At 33.1% G+C, this 22,825-nt stretch overlaps 2 protein-coding genes and 1 pseudogene across 2 annotated transcripts; 1 reads left to right on the top strand and 2 right to left on the bottom strand.

The window, feature by feature from the left end:
* Positions 1–216: 216 nt before the first annotated feature.
* Positions 217–7,335, bottom strand: LOC142633004 (FBD-associated F-box protein At4g10400-like; annotated as a pseudogene).
* A 2,547-nt stretch (positions 7,336–9,882) lies between these two features.
* LOC142631175 (vignain) lies at positions 9,883–11,930 on the top strand. The gene is made up of 4 exons (XM_075805272.1): positions 9,883–10,360; positions 10,799–11,034; positions 11,141–11,281; positions 11,489–11,930. The coding sequence occupies exons 1-4, from the start codon at positions 9,916–9,918 to the stop codon at positions 11,750–11,752; spliced, it is 1,086 nt and encodes a 361-aa protein (XP_075661387.1). The 5' UTR covers positions 9,883–9,915; the 3' UTR covers positions 11,753–11,930.
* A 100-nt stretch (positions 11,931–12,030) lies between these two features.
* On the bottom strand, positions 12,031–15,334 carry LOC142631176 (peptide methionine sulfoxide reductase-like). Its single transcript, XM_075805273.1, has 2 exons — positions 14,935–15,334; positions 12,031–12,556 (listed from the first exon to the last, which is right to left on the bottom strand). Exons 1-2 carry the CDS (start codon positions 15,253–15,255, stop codon positions 12,302–12,304), a joined length of 576 nt encoding a protein of 191 aa, XP_075661388.1. The 5' UTR covers positions 15,256–15,334; the 3' UTR covers positions 12,031–12,301.
* Positions 15,335–22,825: the final 7,491 nt, after the last annotated feature.

Raw genomic sequence — 22,825 nt, forward strand, 5'->3', positions numbered from 1 at the left:
AAATGCACCCATGCTTCATAGGAGATAAGGCCTAAGAAGGGGTGGGTGAAGAATTTGGGGTTTCTTAAGAAGAGGAGTGTTCTGCTTTTCTCTGTGGAGAAGCGTTATTTGTTGGCGGACAAAGGAGTTACTTATCATGGATGGTGTAATAATAGGATTTACTTGCACAGTGGCACATTTTCCACTTGGTGTAAAGGTTTATATTTCGCAATACATTTACATTATCACCATTTTAATCCCTGGTGGTAATGTCGTTTCTAGTTGCCTGGCTCTAGCTATTGCAGTTAATTTCTTTTCAGGATCACTAATATGCTTCCCAAATGGAATTCGCGTATCAATAATTATTGTCTCCAATGACAAAGCATTGTTGAGTACATCTAGGGCAAGCTCCATGTCAAGTGTACCACCAACAAAACCAACCAATTCAACCATCTTGAGGCATTGGTGTGGATATTTAGCCTTCTTCTCCTTTATTGTGCCAAGGGCATTATCTAGCCCTATCAACTGTCACAAGGAAGAAATAGTAGTGTTATGCTAGTTAAAAGATAGAATGTTAAAAAAAAAACTTAGCAACATCATTAACCATGTTATCACCAATAGCTAAAAGCAGCAGAGAAATAATGACTTGGCACTTGCTATAGGTCCACTATTTTATTATTTTTCCTTGTTTGTTTAAAAGAAGCAGGTTGTCTCCTACTTAAAAAAAAAAAAAAAAAAAAAAAGAGTAGGGTGTCTCCTGTGCTGAGACTGTTGTAGCCTTGTAGGTTCTGTAACGCTTGAAATGGGCTTCTTTCTCATTAAAACCCATTCTACCAATGTCTAAAGAGCCGACCAGTTGTAGCTTCAATCTGGAAAGCCAAGTGCTAGAGCTACTCATATCGATAAAACTAGCTTTTCTAAATTGCATTCCACCCAACGAAAGTAACAAAAAAACTGAAAACAAAACCGCACTTGCAGTAGGTTTATCATGATTTTTTTTAATTATTATTTTTATACAAGTAAAATAGGGTTATAATGTTTATCTTTTATACTGAATTCTATCCAATAAAGAATGGACTGATTTTATTTGCAGTGAATGCTCAAAAAATACAAGGGAGAGAGATTATGTGATCCACAACTAGCAAATTCATTGAGTACTCAATTAGTTTTGCAGAAAACATTAGAACATTTAACTTGTTTTCAAATAATGAAAAATATATCTTACATCACAAAGAAATTTAGTCTACAACAAGCACCAGTTTGACTTGGGGGGAAATTCAAAGTTAGAAATATTTAAAGAAATAAAAGATAAAGATAAAGAAAGATTCTTACCATTATATAATAATTAAAGGGCTAATAAGTAAGAAAGGAGCGATAATCAACTGAGCCTCAACAATTCCACTCCAAATTCATGACTTACTCCAACAGGTAGACAGAGTTAAATAATCGTACTTCAACCTGGGATGCATCACAATAGACACAATAAGGGTGGAAGAACACACACACACAAACGCATATAAGATCTGTATCAAGCTACCACTAGACTCTTTGGCTAAGTTACACCACTAAACAAATTTTTATTAGATTAATATTTTAAAGATCCATCATACTCTTTTTTTTTTTAATTGGAAGTTATTTACCATCTAATAGCTAAGCTTGTCCAACTACAAAAACATTTGCAAATATGCTTTACAAAATGTGAAGAAAAAGACAGCGAAGTGCTAAGCTCAAGGCCAAATAAACTTTATAAAAATCTATGAACAATAAATTCCATAACTCTAAAATTATAAACAATAAAATAATAACAATATTTACCTCAAGTGTAAATTTATGCAAAAGGGGAGATGCCTTCAGCATGGAAGTGCAACAAAGGAGACTGTTGGCACGATATGAAGAAACAATCAATGTTAATTGCCTGAGGTTTCTTAACTCTGGAAATTTGGGGAAACTCTGAAAAATTAAACCAAGAAAAATGAGCACATTCATATAAATAAACATTGATGTTTGGGAAAAAAGAAGAAGAAAAAAGCACAATGGAGTTAACAATCATGAGTGTTTGTTTGTAAGTGTTTTTATCACTAACCTCAATATACACGTCTAGTACAATTGTCTGCAGCCGAGAGAGATAACTTGAAATAGGGCAACATTTCTTCACTAAATGGCTAGCTAGCATACGGACCTTCCACATACACATCAACAAGATTGGGAACATCCCCAAGACGCAACCTTATCTCATGCCCTAAATATTTGAATGAAACAAGATTTACAGTGGAAATCTCAATCTCTTTTAGAAAGATGCAACGTAATATCTCTAAATGCTTTAGTTTGAGCAAAGGCCTAGACAGCTTTAAATTCACCAAAGATGCTGAGGATTCCACATGTAATGCTTCAATATATGGACAATTAGATAAAATATAATTAAGAACTTTTCCGGTCACTTCCACATAACTCAAACAGAGGTTTGTTAGGGAATCAAGGCTATAACCATGAGGAATCTGAGTAGGAAGAGTGTAATATCCCCTAGCGACCTTCTGAAAATTATAGGGTTGAAATCCAATGAAAGCCTTTTCACATTCTTTCTCAGTGAAAAAAGTATCCAATTGTCAATATCCAATTTGTTATACTCCTCATCCAGAGGAAAACAAACTTTAAACTCATCTATGGTATGAGCTTAATGCAATCGCAATACGAGATGTACCCAACCGACATACCTATCCCTGTCAATTCCAGGTAAAGTTTTAAAAAAGCTCTTCTTCCTGATATATTGTAACGATGTATCATCAAAGTCCAAGCTACTGGTCACAAATTTCCACAGATGTCCCCGGTACCTTTTAGAGAGGACACTAGTCCTTGCTGCTTCTTTCAACTTCAAAAATGACAGAATGTAGATAATAATTTCATCTGGCAATTCACTTAACCGATCCATGCTGCAGAAACTGTTTGTCTCGTCACACTGAGCATGACAATGTAAACACATGTTAGCAAAGACTATATAACTTTTTCAGGTAACTTTTAGATAATAAATCTTAGAAAACTATACCAAAACGGAGCTTTATTTTTTTTATTTTTTTTGAAGAAAAGATTAGAAATTTAATTCATAAACTAAACAGATTGTACACCATCTGCTAAAACAGCAGTAAACACATGAAGGTAAGTCTTCTAAGTTCTAACCAAGCACTAACATTACAACCTAGCATGTGAGACCAACATTACAAAAGATGGAACACTAAAATCTTTACTAAATCAGCGTGACAAAGTTTTTAACATATATTAGCAAAGACTTTAACTTCCTACTCTATTATGTAATTTTCAGCGAGTAAATCTCAGATAATTATACCAGAACTGATTAAACAAAAATAAGTAAAGTGACTACATTTGAAAAAAAAAAAAAAAAATTGAGCAATCTAATAACAAAAGGACAGAACTTGAAGAAATACAGACAAAAATCCGGGTTTCACTGTTTTGGCCTTCTCACCCAAATAGCCAACGCAAGGTAAAGATCTAAAACTTTACTTAGTTTTCGCACAGAGAGAGAGAAAAAAAAAAAACTGAATGGTAATGCTAACGAATTGTTATTTTTGAGTTTGAAATTTTTGGCTTTTGGCTGAGCAAACCTATATTTTTATACTTGGCATTTTTGACAAATCCTATTCAAATTCGGAGTTGGGGTTTAAAGTTGAATCCTTTGCAGAGTCGAACTAGAACTCGCATGATTCATGAACAGAACAACCGATCTTAATTTCGTCGAGAGATGGTCGGCCCAGCCCAATTAAATAAACCGAATACGTCTAGTCTGCTGTATAGGAGGTTGCCAGCCCAGCCCACTAGCCATTTGATAATAAAGCCATTAAGTTTTCTTAGACACAGATACCTTTTTGGTCCATTTAACTTTTAAATTACTACCATTTTGCTACTCAGGACCTCGGGTATCAAAATTTGGATTTAAAATTTTTTGAGAGTTTGCGTCCGCTCCTAATGATATTTTATTATCAGACTAAGACATTAGTCAGTTTTTGGTATAGGTAAGGATTGAACTCCAAATCTCTTATCTAACCAGTTAAGTTAACTAGAACCCAATTAAATTTGGATTTAAAAATTTAACATGATTCTTCTTGGTTCCAATTGGCTCAACAAACAAATTATGATGTAATATGAATTCTAGAGTTTTAAGTTTTAACTATTCCTACACCAAAAACCAACTGATATCTTAACCTATGATAAAAGAAATCATTATAAAGTGAGAGTAATTCTTAGGTACTCCCAGAGCACAGAGAATAGTGCTCTCTTCTCTAACATTCATGGTGGGGTCCGCTCATTACATTCATGGTGGGGTCCGCTCATTAAATTCATGGTGGGGTTCACCATGAATATGAGAGGAGAGAGCACTATTTCACTATACTTCGGGACTACCTAAGAATTTTTCATAAAATGATAGCTAGATGTTAAAATATTACCATATCTATCACAGAAAGGAAAAAAAAAAACATTATTCTTCTATTAACATCAGTTAAATGCCCAAAAAAAAAAAAAAAAACTATGCCAATATCAACATAAAATCTTCTTTTCATAAAATAAAATTAAAAAAATGAAATCTACTGGTCTTTACCGTATGAACCATAATAGGGAATCAATATAGCAAACTTAGGATAAATCAACTTTTTAAAAATTACAACAAAAATAATAAACTCATGCAAGTTTCAAAAACATAGTCAGTTCAATTTGGTCCCTCAACTATTAATTATGTCAATTCAATTCATCAACTTTTGAGTTCTCTCCTTTCCATTTGAATTTAAATAGAATTAATACTTGAAATTCACTTATTTTGAAAATTTTACAATTTCCATTAGCATTTCAATGTTTGCTCCACTTGCCATACTAATTAATTACCCTAAAATTTAATCGGGAGATAAAGTTGACTTGATTTCGAAGTTGTGGAATAAATTGACACAATTAATAATTTAACACCAAATTAAACTTTATCCAATAAGTAGAGTAGATGATCATATTTGTATTTTAATTTATCTTATTATGTGTACTATATGGTGAGATAAACACTATGTTTGGCTGTATTCCCCGGGAAAAATAATCTTCTTCAATTAAATCTTTCAATTCCTTTTTCATTTTTAGTTAGATTTTCTTGACATATATTTAATTTTTAAATATCATATGTCTTACCCTACCAGAATATTGGTTTCATGGGAAGGGATATTACCCTATCTACATGAAAGGAATTTTTAAAACTTGATTTTACCCTTCTTGACAACTTTTTTTTTTAATGAAAAATATCTTGCATTTATAAACACTAATCCGTATAAAGTACACATAAGACATATCGCGCTCAATAAAAGAAATAGGAAAAATGCTAATAGTTTCTTTAAGATATACACCATTGTTAGTTCCTTTAAGACATTCTCTCATTTTCTCGTGTTTGTGTATTAAAATACTTAGTATTCAAAAAAAAAAAAAAAAGGAAAAAATGCTAGAGTAACAACCATACCATGGTTAATGTTAGCAACAAGAGATGATGAATGAGTGGTTTGGTCTTTTTTATTTATTTATTTATTTTTATTTTATGAAAAACTGATTGGAGTTTCATTAATAAACTTAAGATGTTATATCATAATGAACGATAGCGCCAATCTCCATTATTTTAAAAATCAGATCAGACTAATCTTAAACGGGCCCGACAAAATTGAGGACCGGACTTAATTTCCGTTATTTGATCGTTTCGATTTTTAAAACCATGTTAATCTCAGTGAGTGCTTTCTCTATCCATACATATTTCAATTCTCCTAGACAACGATTCTTTCTTCTTCTTCTTCTTCTCTATTTATTTATTTTTTCTCTGGTTTCTATGAGTCTATGACTCTAGTCTTGAAAATGTAATGAATTAAAAGTGAAGAACAAATAAAATGTTGAATGAAACAGAAAATTTCAAGCTTCATAAAGCTAACAGCAAGCCTTCAGCTGCTTATGATTACATCTAGCCTCCTTGCAGCTTCTCAAAATCCTAGCCACATTTTTAGACCTTGTATCTCATCCACTCTTTGTTTGGCCTAATTTACACCCAAAAAATGACGATTTATATGAAGATAAGTTGGAATCATTTCAAAATCACACAAAATCAAGCTATATCACATACATGTGCTAATGCAACCAGCGTTGTAAAAATTAAAATGCGAGCCAGGTGCTCACATTGGCGCATGGGCGAGGCAAGGCACCTCTGAAGCCTTGAGGCATGATATCTTTAGTGGTGCAAATTTTCAGGTGCTTTAGCAGTATAAGCTGTGTACCTTTCTAAAAGTTACTATATTTTTAGAAATAGACCAAATAATCCCTTTTTTTTTTTTTTCAATATTTATATTGTTGGCTACCAAACCATGGAGAATGGGGTTTGGCTCATTAACCCATGGGCTACGGGTCTTCGGCCAATGATAAAGCTCCATCTTGATAAATCTAACATAGATCCAATTACTTTTATTACCTTACTTAGTGACAAGCCTACGTTAGGCTTTGCCCATATAATCCTTAGTGAAAGGGCTTTTAAATTTTTAATACCTTTAGTAAAAAGATAATTTTCTCATTATCAAAAGTCAGTCAGACTCAGAATCAAAAAAGTTGGGTTTGTTTGTTGGGTCTTTAACAGATCAAAAAATGGCTGAAAAGGGCAAAAACCATTTGGGAAAAAAAAGTAGATCACATGTTTGCACAAAACCACTCAACTATAATTTGAGTACATAATCTAATACTTTTTGGCACCTCATGCCTCTATTCACAACCTAATCAGCCTACAACATTGTGTCAAATAATTCTAGTAGTGAGCAGCTATAAAAAGTCGAAAGAGTAATACAGTTTTGCACATACTAACTGATTTCATCTTTTCTTTTTCTTTTTTTGGTAAACCATGATTAATGCATAAAACTAAGAATTGACCAGTCTATTACAATACAGATTAGCTTTATCAAAAGCCATAATACTTTCCACCACAGGGGATGGACTCAAAAAAACAGTAAAAGATGACAGGGAGCTTGCCCCCAATCTGACCAATGCATCAGCGCATTGGTTAGCTTCACGGTAGGTGTGAGTTATTCGTCTGTTGGGGATTGTCTTCAACAGGTTCTTGCAATCAGTTAACAAAGGTTCTATTAACAAGTTTGTAGTGTTATTGATCATGAGCATTACAACACTTAAAGCATCAAGCTCAAAAATTAGATTATTCAGCTCAAGCTCTTTAGCCAATGTTAGCTCATCTCTTAAGGTCCATAGTTCTGCAATGAAACTGTTGGTGGTGCCGAGCGATCTGGCATACCCTTTCACCCATTCCCCTTTATAATTCTCTAACAAAGGCAACTTCATATCTTTTTATATATTTTTTTCCTGAGAACACAATACAACTACTTACTAATCAACAATTACAAGCCAAAAGATTACAAAGAATGGTAAATACTTCTCATCTAATGCCAAAGTACCATTGTCTTGATTTTCTCCTCCACTTTCTAATCCCCATAGTTGAGATACTTCGCTCTAAAGTCAATACAAATAATACACAATAATTATTCCAAATCACCAGATTAGCTATAAGATATAAATCTAAATGGTCTTATGAATCACTAGCCTAGTAACACTAACAATAATTAGTGTTATTCTCTCAACAAAAAAAAAAAAACAATAATTAGTGTTGTGAGTATCACAGTATGGGAGAGGAGTGAATTTTATTACCTGATCTAATTATGTAAGTGATATTATTTATTAAAATGAAAAAAATACCCCATGTCATTGTTCAAAGTTCAAACTGCAGAATGGATTATTAATTTGGACTATACTCTACTTAGGATCTGTTTAAATACCGCTTATTGCTAAAAATTGAAAATACTGTAGCAAAATAATTTTTAAATGTATGAATAGTATCGTGTAACGCAGTTTTAAAGTTAGATTTGCATTTTTCATACTTGTGGGTCCATGAACAGTGTCCATGGACCCACTAAAAAAAATGAAGCCACATTGAAACGCGCAAAACGCACTATCTAAACTCACACTTAAGCTTTGTTTGGATTGCACGTAGACGCGTTTTTGGCTACTTTTTTTTTTTTTTTTTTTCAGCGCTTGGTGCACTGTTCTTAGGACATGAACAGTGCATTTAGGCTTATGAACAGTAATTTTAAAAGTAAACAATAACCAAAAAATAATTTTTTATTATTTTCAGTTTTTAATTTTTAGCAAAATAGGCGAGATGTAAACGCACATTTATTATAGGTTCGATACAATTAGTGTATTTGGATTTCAATAACCAGCTGATTGGCTTTAGCCAAAGCTTCATGAAGGCAAATAAGTCACATCACCGGCCCACGTTATTGTAAATCACCAGAAAAACACATGGAGTGACGTCCTTTCCCTTTTATGTTGGAGTATTTAGCTTGATATCTACCATGTTGGCTATGCTGTTCAGTGTAAAACAGTGAAAACACCCATATTCTTGTTTTCTTAATATGTAGCAATTACAAGTTTTTTTTTTTTTTACCCCACCCAAAGATATTATATGCTACTTACTCGTATTCTCTCCAATTGAAGGTCATTTTGTCACTTGCAAGAAACAAGTACTCTATGTCATATAGGTAATATAAGATCTATCCCATTTGTGTTCTAACTATAGAAGTGAACAATGCCCAACACACCACGTTATTGTGTCCTGCAAGCAAAACCTTAGATTCTGCAATGCTTTAGCTAATCGAAAACTCCATAAACGATTATTTTATGGCCTTCTAAAATTTTAGATTCTTGCCATTCATTTCGGCTTACCAGAAAATCATGACAATCTAGACAAGGAAATAATTGACTATGCAACAAAAATCGAACTTTCTGAAATGCGACAAATGATATATGTAGATAAATATATACAAAATAAAACCAATGCAACTTAATTATTAGCCATCTCTCAAATGCCTCACTCAAATGGGTAACAACAAGCAAAGCAGTAACCCATTAATCGGAAGAACAAGTTTTTTTTTTTTTTAACAAAAAGAAGTACTAACAACAATATTAGGAATGCAATAATTATTTATTAAGTATTCCATTAATGCTATATGGTGGGTAGATTAACTTTTCAACTTTAGTTAAGCTTATCACTAGCATAAAATGCGTTTGTAGATCTATAGAGAAAGGGTTCGAGTTGCGAAGTTTACAGTATATTGTAATGATCTGGAAAAAAAAAAAAAAAAAAGAGTTAAGCTCATCACATAAGCAAAGGAGCATGTGATATAATGTGGAGCATGTGATATAATGTAATTCATGTTCTAAAATTCCCCCCCCCCCCCCCTTTTCTTTCTTTTTTTTTTTTTTTTTTTTTAAATGTTTATTATCAATTCAAAGATCAAACTGCAAAAGGAATGGTCTAACAATAGGATTACTTGCATAGTTGCACTTGCACATTTTCATTCAGTTACTTTTAAGATCTATAATTCTATCAAAACCATTTAAGAGCAATTGGATTTCAGTTAAAGATAAAAAGCAAAGCAGTTATATGGACTTTAATTCGCACTTGTAATAAATCGTGGTTCATCCTCTCTCTCTCTCTCTCTCTCTCACATCTTTACATTATAACTTGTATGGCATGTAAAGCTAACAAGCGCACACAGCTTTTTCCATTTAACCCCTAATTACCAGAAAAACCTTCCCTCCTTCTCCTAAAGGCATGTGTGAAATAGCTCACTTATATAAGATCTTTCTTATATAAGATAAACCAATCCCAGTCATCATCTTCTCAATAACACTCAAACCCCATTTTGTTCTTCTTCTTCATTATTAGAAATTGTTGATGCCCATAAGCAACCTGTAACTTCTCCATTTATTATACATTGTTTCTTTAATTTATTTCATTACTCTATATAAAGCAGTTCCAAGGTCTCCATTTCCCATCTTGTGTTGAATCCTAGCTAGCAAATGAAAATGAGGTTCTTTTGTGTTGCTGTCTTACTTGCTTTGCTTCTTGGGGTCACTAAGGGTTTTGATTTTCATGAGAACGATTTGGCGTCTGAGGAAAGTTTATGGGATTTGTATGAGAGGTGGAGGAGCCACCACACAATCTCCAGGAGTCTTGATGAGAAGCACAAGCGCTTCAATGTGTTCAAGGAAAATGTAATGCATGTTCATAACACCAACAAGATGGATAAGCCGTACAAGTTGAAACTGAACAGCTTTGCTGACATGACTAACCATGAGTTTAGGAGCATTTATGCTGGCTCAAAGATTAAGCACCACAGGATGTTCCGAGGAACGCCACATGGAAGTGGGAGCTTCATGTATGAGAGGAAGGACAGTGTTCCAGCTTCTGTTGATTGGAGGTTGAAAGGGGCTGTGACTAGTGTGAAGAATCAACGCCATTGTGGTAAGGAAAATCTTGTTCATTTGTTACGAGCCTTACCCAAATTGTTCATTTTATTATTTTTTCTTAAATTACACCATTTAAGCTTGGAGTCATATTGATTTTATTCCTTTTTAAGTATAAAATTTTAGATTTTTCTCCTTCATGTTATATGGCGTTTAAAATGAATCCTTCTATGCCCATTACTAAGGCAACCATTAGATATCACCTCAACTTAAATATAGTTTTTCTATTCAAAACTACGTTGTTTAATCTTTTCAAGTTCATTCTTTTGCCAATTACGCCACACCATAATCCACATCAACCTTGAAGTGCAATTCTTGTCAAATTCATTAATTCCATGTAGATGCATGCATGCACAGAACATTTAAATGGGATAACATAGTGACCTTTGCTTCTAGTGACATAATACTTTGATCTGACTGGTTGTTGGTTATACAGGTAGTTGCTGGGCATTTTCAACCATTGTAGCAGTTGAGGGTATTAATCAAATCAAGACCAATGAGCTAGTTTCTTTGTCTGAGCAAGAGTTGGTAGACTGTGACACTAAACACAATCATGGCTGTAATGGAGGGCTAATGCATTATGCTTTCGAATTCATCAAGCGAAAGGGGGGCATATCAACAGAAAATAACTACCCTTACCATGCAAAAGATGGAACTTGTGATACAGCCAAGGTATATATAAAGTTGTGCTCAACTTGAATTAAATTCTGTTTATGAGTTTATACTGTCCTTCACTATGGATTGAGAACCATGCAGATAAAGCCTATTTCTTTGACAGGTAAATTCTCCATCAGTCTCAATAGATGGACATGAACATGTGCCTGCTAATGATGAGGACGCATTACTTAAAGCAGTCGCAAATCAACCTGTGTCTGTTGCCATAGATGCTGGGGGTTCTGATTTCCAATTCTACTCAGAGGTAATACCATATGATAATCTAATGTGACATAAAATTTGTGGCAAGTAGCTAGGACCTTAATGTTGCAGCCACCAAATGTGTTTTCAAGATAGTAAAAGGGAAAAGCAAGATCAAAATAAAATACTTTCTTGAGCTCAAGGCAATAACTTGCTAATTATTAGAGAATTTACTGAGTTTTTATCTTAATTTGGTTGTGCATGAACACAGGGGGTGTTTAATGGAAAATGTGGCACAGAGCTTGATCATGGAGTTGCTATTGTGGGCTATGGAACAACCCTAGATGGAACCAAGTACTGGATAGTGAAGAATTCTTGGGGACCTAAATGGGGGGAGAAGGGTTACATTCGGATGGAGCGTGACATCTCTGATAAGGAGGGACTCTGTGGTATAGCAATGGAGGCTTCATATCCCATCAAGAACTCCTCAACTAACCCGCTAGGACCTTCATCATATCCTAAAGACGAACTCTAAACAATATTCACCGTTCACTTCAACTTTGCTCGCCTTCAGCTGTGGTTTCCTCTCTTCTAGTGTGTTAGAAGTTGCATGCTTCATGGTTTCAGAAACAAATAATGTTTTAAAGATTAGATGTTAATACAAAAATTAAGACCTGTTTGGGCGTGTGAATAAAAGTATATCTTTCAAATTATATTTTCTAGCAATCCAAAAATATCTACTTGCAACAAGGCCAGGAGTCTCCAGCTGAGGGGAAAATTAGAATCATTAATATAGGCAAACAATACAGCACATCCATACAAATAAATTGATTATCAAATTCAATACTTAAATGAGTAATCATTAATTGACATAACAACACTCCAAGAAAACACAAATACTAATATTACTAGAATCTGTTTTTTATTGGTAAACTATAATGCATTCAAAATATAACATAATGTGTTCAATATATAAAAAGCGTAAGTACAATACCAATATCTAGCAGCATTTTAAAAACCAAACCAGATGTTCGAAGCAAGAACTCCAACATAGGATTTCGACCATAGCATCAAACATTATTTGTCAACCATAGCATCTGATGGGATCATTGCAGCCCTTTTCAGCAGACTGTTTTGCGCCTCTGCCTCCTCCCTTCTCCAGATATTGTTGATGATACTCCTCAGCTCTGTAAAACTTCTTTGCGGGAAGAATTTCTGTTACAATCGTCTTGTCCTTCAATTCCAACTGCTTAGCTTCCTTCGATTCCTGAGCTAAACGAGCCTGGGTCTCATTGTAGTAGTATATTCCAGACCGATATTGTGAGCCCACATCACCACCCTGACACATGTGATTCATGTTGAAAACTTGAAATGCTTGGTTACTTCTTCAGTACATATTTTATAATTACATCCAGAAAAAAAATGTCCTTAAAATATCAGGTAAACAACCATGTCTAACTGTCTAAGCCTTTATCATTTGGTCCATCTTAAGCAAGAGAAATGAAATCTCAAAATGACTTTGGTTGGATGGGCTGTTGCAAGGCTCCAAAACTGAGCCTAGCTAGGGCATGTTGGTTGGCAAGGTAATAGAACCTCAGAATTGCAATAATTAGAGCAAAAGGGCTGTTTTGCAGAGTTGAATTGTTCTACTTTCTCCAATGAGTAGTAGGAAAATTATCAGGAACCTGATTACAAGCCTGAGTATAGGAAAACCCTTCATTATCATGTTTACTCGAAGCCTCATGGTCCCTCAGCAACAACCAAGCCTTAGTCTCAAAACTTGGGGGTCGGCTGTGAATCCTCAAAAATCGAATCAAGATTCTTAACCTTTGGGTTTGTAATTCCACATCTCATTGTTTACAACCCCAAGATCTTTGCAACTATGTTTAAATTAAATATTAAGTTGGTGACTAAGTGAGCTCATAGTGAAACAATCAAACACTAAAAATAAGATTCTTAATTCAAGGAACACAACTTGACAGTTGACTGAATCATATATCCAACAAGATTGAATCTACTGCATAAATTAAATCCAATTGCTCTATTTTGTGCTAGGAATTAGTCTTTTCTCTAGAATTTGAAATTCAATACACGTTCTTTTGACCTCCCTCATCTATCTAGAACATTCAACTTAGACCAAATCAAACCTCCTCATTGTCATGTTCATCACTCTTAGTTAAATATGACTATTATAATATTTCCATGAATAAGCATTCTTTAACCATTTAGTTGAGCAAGCTACAGATTGTAAGCATTTAACAAAAAAATGTTTTTTATTTTGACATTTCACTCTTCACACCAAAACTGTGTTCCCACTACGTTTATCCAACTATTATCAATATCCATTTGAATTACTTTTTTTTTTTTAATAATTTTTTTTATACAAGATAGAAATTCTATTCTAGCCTAATCTAAATGTATATATGTGTGAAACTCCCTCCTGGAGACTTGAATCCCGATCTTTACCCCCCATAACTCACAAACACTTATATTTGTAGAGCAACCACCGCACCAAAGTTGCACAGTGACCTTTCTTTTTTTTTGAAAAGCCATTTGAATTACCTTTCTTATACAATAATCAATAATAACAACACCAACCATGCCTTAATCCCAAATTTTGGGATCAAGAATAGATCCTCAAGCAAACTAGTCATAGTTGACTATATGTATTATTTTTCGCCATTCTATTATATCCAAAATCACTCTCTCTAGTACCTCCTTAATTCTCTCTTCTTCTTCTTCTTTTTTATTTATTTATTTTTTTTATTACTTCTCCGAACGATTAAGAGGACCACCTTTCATATGATTAACTAAAAAGCCTACAAGAAAACCAATGGCCAGTTGGCCACCAAGTTTCAGTACTATGAGCTCTCTCAATTCTGGTCCTAATTTCCTACCTTGTATATAAATATAATCCTCATTCATAATCTCACCCAGCATTATGCAATGTTGCACCAAACTACATACAACAATGTCCAAAAAATTCACTATCGTCACATCTATTGCTCCAAATCGGAGGGAGTAAATCTGGTACCACAACTAATTTTTCAACTTTGCCACAATTTTGCCACATGGCGACTCATGAGTGGTAGTGGAAATTGTTGTGACACTGGACAACTCGCCACTTACTCAATTGAGGACTTCCAAACACAATATTGGACTTAAAAGTAATAATAAATTGGACATCTTTTAACCTCCTCATTCAAATACTCTCAAATTAATAAATGAAATAATAAAAGAAGATAAATACAAAGGACACAATTTTTAATATTTTATCACCTTTTTTTCATATAATATTTTTTTAAAACTTGTCAATTTAATATCTTATAATTAGAGCAATATTATTTTCTCATGAACCAAAAAACACCTTTAGTAAGCATCACCCACAACCAACTATACAATATCACAATCAGTTAGTGAAAAAATAAATTCTGAAAATTTTGGAACCATTAAAAAAAAATTTCTCATAAAAAAAATTCTAAAAATTTGTTTAAAAGTTAAAACCAACTTTTTTTTTCATTTTTTTTTTTCACATATGATAGAATTTCACATTTAAATTTAATTCATAATAACATTTGATTTAAAACAATACTAAAAAATAGAATAGTGAAAATGTGGAGCCCACTTAAAAACCAAAATGGGGCCACCAAAGTCAACTGTCCAAAAAAACACCACAAAAAGATAAAGAGAAATGAATCGAACGATATAACGTTGTACCTGGCGATTGGGGGTTGTCGGATCATGGCGAGACCAAAAGAGAGAGAGGAGATTGGTGTACGGGCAAACTTTCGGGTCAAACTGGACCCGCACCACCTCCACGTGGTTCGTGGTTCCGGTGCACACCAGCTTGTAATTTGGATCCGGCACGTGACCTTGAGAATACCCAACCTCAGTCTTCACCACTCCAGCCACTCGCTGAAACGCAAGCTCCACGCCCCAGAAACACCCGGCTCCGAATTGAGCAAACTCGTGACCCGGGTCGTTCGGAGTATCCGTATCCAGGTCCAGAGCTGGGTTTTTGTTGTTGTTGTCAGCCATTATCTTCAAATAATAAAAAAGCTCTTCTTATCTTTGGTTTGACAAGTAGGAGAGGTTAATTTATAGAGTGTGTATAATTTAAGTGGCAGAGACTGAATCTAGCTTTAGAACTGGTCAGGTTCAGGTGCAAACGATTTTTGTGGGCCACATAATGAATGAGGCTTTTATTTTTTGGTTAGTACTGATGAGAATAAAAAATTATACACCAAGAAAAAATACCAAAATATGTTAAGCACATATAACATTTTATGCCTGCTAAGTTTCAAATATGAATTTGTACTCTTTCATATATGTTAATTTTTAGCATTTAGAAGATCGGATGTGGGAGGTTTTTTGTTTGGTTTGACATTTTATACACTGATGCTAGCATTCTAACAAATCATAAAAAATATGTTAGGCTTATATTGAGCACAACATATTTGTTAAAATGTCATACTTGGTATTACCTTACCATCACATGCCATAGCGTTGATGGCTCATCAGATATAAAGACTAATAGAATAAATTTTTAACAAACATTTTTACCATTTTAATTTGTCTATTACTAGAGCAAAATATTTCATTATCAATTTATTACCGCTTAACCATTTTTGAATTATCACTATATTTTTTTAAATACATTTTCAATATTTTATCCCATTATATATGATTTTATATCATATCATATCAATAATTTAAATTCAATCCCTTAAAAAAATTGGAATCCCAACAATAAGCATCATTAACAGTATTATTACATGACAATGAAGTTTATAAAATCCCAAGTACACAATAAGACAGTATAAGATATTTTACATAACCCAAAACTCCAAATGAAGAAAATATAGAATATTGTGATATAAACATTACTCAACATAAATATGAAAAAAAAGTCTCCAAGTCAAATAGAAGAAAAAAAACACAAGAAAGAAAAAAGAAACGGGGGAATTAAGATAAAATGGTGGTTAAACTATAATTTTTTTTTTTATACCAGTGTGGTGGGCCTTTTGTGATTTTGGGCTGGACTACCTCCTGCTGTACTGAGGCCCAAGTGTTCTGGATAGGAAAATCGGGACCAGTCCAATTGCAACCCACCTTGGGCCGGCTTGTGCACAAACTATGCCCATTTTGCTGAAACTTTGGTCACATACCCATGCGAAGCTGTTACATAAGAGATGAAATAAGGAATCCTTAAGAAAAAAGAACGATATAGCAATAAAAAAAAACGTTATAAGTGAAATTGCAAAGGCAAGAAAGGATATAATTACGATAAATAATAAAATCAAAAGGAAAAGGTTAGTCTGCCGTGTTCAGTCGTGTTACGAGACTAAGACCAAAGAGAGAACCACTTCTTCAATATAGGTAACCTCGCAAGAGGATCCTGATGTAGAAATTATCCACTTTGAGGGAACGGACCTAAATAGCTAATGCCCAAACGAATGATTTATCCTTGATAGAGGGTAGGTTTTAGAGGGAGAGAAGGGATTAGTCTATTAGTACATACCTGCCATTATACACTCTCTATCTCTCTTCTTGATTTTTTTTTTTTTTTTTTGTTACTTTGATTCTCTCCCACTCCTTTTCTTTCTCTCTTAGTGCTTACTCGTGTAGTGTTATGGTGATGGTGGTATTGTAATTCTCCCCTAGTGGTTGCTACTATTGCGATGATAATATTGTGCACGGTGAGAGCCCTTTATATATTGCCTGCCGTGACCTGTTTTTACCATTTTACCCTTTAACTACTTTTGTCTGGATGTGGGTGTTCTTCCTCACCGCCCACTAGTTTGTCAACTGCCTAGCCACCACCACTTACCTGTGTTGGCTGTACCACTCCCCACTACTTTTGTCTGGATGTGGGTGTCCTTCCTTTTCTTTTATCCTTTAACTACTTTTGTTTTCTTGTTCACCGTGGCATTCTTATCCACCACTGTGTGAGCGAGAACCCAGGAATAGGCTTTCCATTCTCCCTACCACCGGACCATACGCTCTTTTTACCTCTGACCCATGACCCTCCACTCTTGTATTGGCTGGGTACAAATTAGTGGTATATGGGCTTTGTGCATGCTCCACTTCCGTGTATGTCTAAAGCTTATCTGCTGCTCATGCGTTTGCCATGGACTAAAGGCTTACTTGTGCATTTTGCCGCTCATTATTGACCTTTTGTAGCGTGAATTGTTTTTTGATCCTCTATTCTTTATAGCTTGCTTCCCCCAAGAGCTAGGCCTTACTTGATTGTGGGCTTTTCTCTCTTTTAGTCCGCTATTTGTTCCTTCTGTTAGCTTGCAAGTATTTCTATCATGTCATTCTGTTATTCTTGCTATTGTGCTATTTGATCCATGCTTACTGGGCCTCTTTTGGGCCTACTATATATGCTCTTCCCTCAATTAGTTACAATGTCCCAATATTATCATTGAGTTTATACTCATATCACTTTGGGCTTTCTTGACCCATTATATTGCTTGTGGGCTTCTTTGGCCTATTTATCCCTCCTTGGGCATCCTCGACCCATTTTCTTCCCTTAGGCATCCTTGGCCCATTTTTAACTCTACATTCTCATAGGCTTTTACTAACTCTTTTGGGCTTCCTTGGCCCAATCACCATATCTTTCATCCTTGGGGTTTATGGGCTTCCTATCAACCCCTTACTTCCTTACTTCATTACTTCAGGCTGGCTGTAGCCCTTTCTCACTTTTCTACATCACATAATGCCCATAAGTTTACTGCTTCTTCCTTTGGGCTCCTTTGGGCCCATTTGCTTTTCCCAAGGCCCATTTGTTTACTTTATGGGCCTGTGACCCATTATTCCTATCATTTGAGCTTGATAGGTTTTTCTCTCAATCCACTAACTCTTTTCCTACCCATATTATTGGGCTTTTTCCGAAATGAGCATCAACAACTGGCTAAAACATAGTAAAAATTGAATATGATTATTAAGTGTATTGGTTTAGTAACTAGAACAAGATATTTCGACTATTTTAGCTAGAATGAAAAAAAAAATGACAATATTAATTTTTAGGGGTATTTTACATTTTTTTTTTCATACTTAAGAGTTTAGTGAGAAACTTCTCCCAAAAAAAAAAAAGTTTAGTGAGAAAGAATGGGGTATCTAAAAGGAAATGTTCATTCCATTCCATTCCAAACCGGTAGCTGTTGGATGTGTTGTAAAATTGATATGACTTAGCTGTCTATATAGGATTTGTAGACTATATTTATGTTGTTCTAAGTGTGATTTTGTGATGGTGAAGTGGCTTAGTTGAATAGATTGAGTTTAGAGAATTTGTTGTTCCAATTGTGTGATGGTGTCCAGTTTCTACAATGTAGAGGCCTTGTCAAAACTTTATATCTTGTTACATTTTTGAACGAAATTGTTGGATTACGTTTCTTAATGAAAATTGTTGAATTACCTTTAAGGGGGGAAAAAAAACCCTTAGAATTCATTGCATCTTTTGTAAGGATTTGGGATGAACACATATTCTTTTAGCAAAATATAGATTTATCTTTATTTTAAGAAATGAAAAGTAAATGATATTATGAAAAAATTATTTATTTATTTATTTACTTTGCATTAATTTTTTTTATAAACTCTCAAATAATTTAGAGAAAATATAAGACATTCATTTTCGTTCTACTTACCTATAGCCTATATGGGAAGCCATAAATGAATGCAATATTAAAATGGAAATGGAAATGGAAATGAATAAAAAAAAAATTCATCTTTTTCTTGTTTAAGGGTTTGAGAATAAAGGAATGAAAAGTAAAATAATCCTACTTAGAAATATCTTAAAAAGGAATGAATATATATATTATTGGTAGTATTTTAAGAATAAGTTTGTTTTTTAAAAAAAACTCAACAATCAATTCTAACTGGTAACATCTCAGATTCAGATTCTCTGGATTTCTTAGTATCCATTTGGATACTGAGTTTCACGTGTGTTTCATGTTTTGGTGTTTTTTCGTTTTTATTTTTAGAAGCGTGTTTCTGTCTTTTCTAGTGGGTCCCGTGCACTGTTCACGGGACCCACAAACCTCTTTTTTACCAAAAGTTTTATTAAAAATGGGTCCCTCAACACTATTTACACATTTTAAAATTATTTTGCTACAATATTTTCAGTTTTTAGCAAAATAAGCGGTATCCAAACATACTCCTAGAGTACTCTACCAAATGGATTTTCTTAAATCTTAACCATTCTTTAATGATTTAATGGTCTAGATTTTGACATGTCAGCATTCCACTAATAATAATCTTAATTGTTTTATTTGCAACATTATTATATTATTTTAAAAATATTATTAGTGGAATACTGACATGACATGATTTAGACTCTTAAATCATAAAAGAATAATTAGGATTTAAGGAAATTTATTGGTAGAGTACCCTAGGAAATCTAAATGATCTAAATCCTAAAGTCTCTAATGACTAAGTAAAATATCTGAGATTCAATCCCCGCATATACCAAAAACTAATTAGTGTTTTTTTTATAGAAAGAATTAGTGTTTTCGTTTGATGATATTACTATATATTTTTTAATGTTATCATATGATATTTATTTTATTTATTGCAATCAAAGTCAGGTTTTTAATGTAATAATTTTGATAAGGACATTAACAAAAATACAAACAATGTTAGTACAAGGATTACGTGTGGGATAAGTTTTTGAAGACCTTTCAATAATCAGTAACATCAAATTGATACAATATAGCCAATCTACTCAACTCAACCAAACCGTATCACCACAGATCATCTATTTAGCTCTCTCTCTCTCTCTCTCTCTCTCTCTCTCTCTCTCTCAATGAGTAAAATGCCCAACACACACATATATATACATATTAAAAAAATTGAGTTGAACTAATGTTCATTCCATTCCATTTTAAACTGGTAGATGTTGGATGTGTTATAAAGTTGATATGACTAAGGATCTGTTTGGATACCGCTTATTTTGCTGAACTTGAAAACTTATTGCTGAAAATACTGTAATTAAAAGTAAAAGTTAGCTGAAATAGTATAGTGAGGCCCATAAATAGTATCAAAAAATGCAGTGAAACCCATGAATAGTGGCAAAAATAAACTGAATAGTGAAATAATTTTCATTTTTTATCAGTATCAAAACGGAGGCTAAGTGTGCATTTGAGATGAATTATTTTTGTCAATTTATTTTATTATTCAGCTTATTTTAACTACTATTCATGGGTCCTACTGTACTTTTTGGTACTATTTATGGGTCTCATTGTACTATTTTAGTTCATTTTTACCTTTATCTACTGTACTTTAAAAAAGTTTTCAGTTTTAACAAAATAAGTTTATCCTAAATGGAGTGTCCATTTAGCTAGCTCAATTTTGCCAATTTATTGTATTATTTATTTTATTTTTTATACTATTTATAGGTCTCACTGCACTTTTTGGTACTATTCATAGGTCACACTGTACTATTTCAGCTAACTTTTACCTTTATTTACAGTACTTTTAGCAAAAAGTTTTCAGAGTAAAATAAGTGAATCCTAAATAGAGTTATCTAGACAGGGTTTGTAGGCTATGTTGTTCCAAGCGTGTGACTTTGTGAAGCTGTTATGGCTTAGTTGAATACATTGAGTCTATAGGCTTTGTTGTTCCAATTGTGTGATGGTGTCTAGTTTCTGCAATGTGGAGGCTTTGTCAAAACTTTATATCTTGTTATGTTTCTTAATGAAATTGTTGAATTCCCCCCCCCCCAAAAAAAAACTATTAGCATTGGTCGCATTTTCGTAGATATTTGGAAGGAACACTGATTCTATTTGTGAAATATAGATTTATCTTTATTTTAATACATGATAAGTAAGATATATTATGGAAAAGTTTATTATTTAGCATTCGTTTTTTTATAAACTCTCTAATATTTTAGATAATATACAATACATTCATTTCATATTCATTCCACTTACATATAGCCTATATGGGAAGTCATAAAATGAAATGAATGAAATATAAAATGAAAATGAATAAAACATTAATCTTTTTCTTGTTTGGAGGTTTGCGAATAAAGGAGTGAAAAGTAAAATAATCCTACTTAAAAATATCATAAAAGAATGAAAAAAAAAAAATACTAATGGTCCATAATTAGTTTCCTCAAATAAATTATATTATTATTAGTATTGTATGAAGAAAATAGTTTATTTAACTCAACAATCCCCCTCAAATAAAATAAAAAAAAAAAACCCAACAATCAATTATATACTATATGTTTTTCTAAGTGGGTTTCATTTAGCTCAATTAGTAAAATCTCTGATACTTGAATAAAAGATCTGGAGTTCAATCGTCGCCTACACCAAAAACCGATTAATGTTTTGGTCTGATGATAAAGAGTTATTATCAGAAGTAGATACTGTAAATTGAAACTCTCTCTAAGAAAAAAAATGCTTTAAAAAAAAATTATATACTACATGCATATTATTATATTATTCAATATTATTTATTTTATTTAATGCTATTAAAGTAGTGTTTTTATTGTAATATTTTTAATAAAAACATCAACAACAATACTTTCCTCAAAAAAAAAAAAAACAAACAAACAAACAAATATGAACAACAATACAAACAATGTTAGTACATTGCAATGACCTTTCAATATTGAGAATCAACCTTTCAATAATCAGTAACATCAAAATTTCATACAGCTATAGCCAACCTACTCATCCCAACCAAATCTTATCACCACATCATCTACTTAGACCAATCACGTAATTTTTTTTTTCTCTTTTTTGCCTTTTCCAATGAGTAAAATACTAAAATGCCCTCTATATATACAAGTAATTATAAAAAGAGAGCTCATAGGTGAGTTCAAGTATTGGCATGCTCCATTAATTGTATGAATGATCTCATGTCATTTACGAGTAAGATTCAAGTACTTGAATCTTACTCGTAAATGACATGAGATCATTGATACATTAAGTCTTACTCGTAAATGACATGAGATCATTCATACAATTAATGGAGCATGCCAATACTTGAACTCTCAACCACACACAATGTGAAGGGTTTGAAGACTTCCTATTACTAAAGCGCATCTGTGAATGATAAATACCCAACATATGTTATACTTGCCTCATTCTAAATTTTTAAATTGCACATTGCCATCAAATAGAGGAATATAGCTAAGATGTCTTATTTACATTGGTTATTTCATAAAATGCACGAGCAATTATGTTATTATCTCCATCAAATATAATGACTTTTTTTTATTTAAAAACAAATTGCATATTGAAAATGTTAAGAAGGTACTCGAACCTCAAAATTTTTCAAAGAAATTTATTTTGAGACACTGTCTTATCATTGTCATGAATAATATTTCACCCAACATACCTTGCACATTTAAAAAAGAAAAGAAAAGAAAAAGAATCAGCACATATCTCTTTTGCAAATTGCATCCACTAAATTTAGGGTCAATTTAATTTTTCTTTTTATGTGTAAAATTTTGGGTTTTCATCCTTAAAACTTGCATCCATTTTTATTCTTATCCTTCTATCCCTGCACGTTAATGGAAAGACTTTTAAGTGCTAATTAAGCCTTTAACATGTACTAATTCATCCCATTAAAGTAGGATTCAGATCCTCTAGAGTTC

This window comes from Castanea sativa, chromosome 4 (genome assembly GCF_040712315.1).
Source record: "Castanea sativa cultivar Marrone di Chiusa Pesio chromosome 4, ASM4071231v1".
Lineage (NCBI taxonomy): Eukaryota > Viridiplantae > Streptophyta > Magnoliopsida > Fagales > Fagaceae > Castanea > Castanea sativa.

What these genes read in the sequence shown, in the direction of transcription:
- LOC142631176 (XM_075805273.1), bottom strand. Translation starts at nt 15,255, where the DNA reads ATGGCTGACAACAACAACAAAAACCCAGCTCTGGACCTGGATACGGAT. An exon ending in CGACAACCCCCAATCGCCAG is followed by an intron (nt 12,557 to 14,934) that starts GTACAACGTTAT and finishes CACATGTGTCAG; the next exon opens with GGTGGTGATGTGGGCTCACA.
- LOC142631175 (XM_075805272.1), top strand. Translation starts at nt 9,916, where the DNA reads ATGAAAATGAGGTTCTTTTGTGTTGCTGTCTTACTTGCTTTGCTTCTT. An exon ending in GAAGAATCAACGCCATTGTG is followed by an intron (nt 10,361 to 10,798) that starts GTAAGGAAAATC and finishes TTGGTTATACAG; the next exon opens with GTAGTTGCTGGGCATTTTCA. An exon ending in ATTTCCAATTCTACTCAGAG is followed by an intron (nt 11,282 to 11,488) that starts GTAATACCATAT and finishes GCATGAACACAG; the next exon opens with GGGGTGTTTAATGGAAAATG.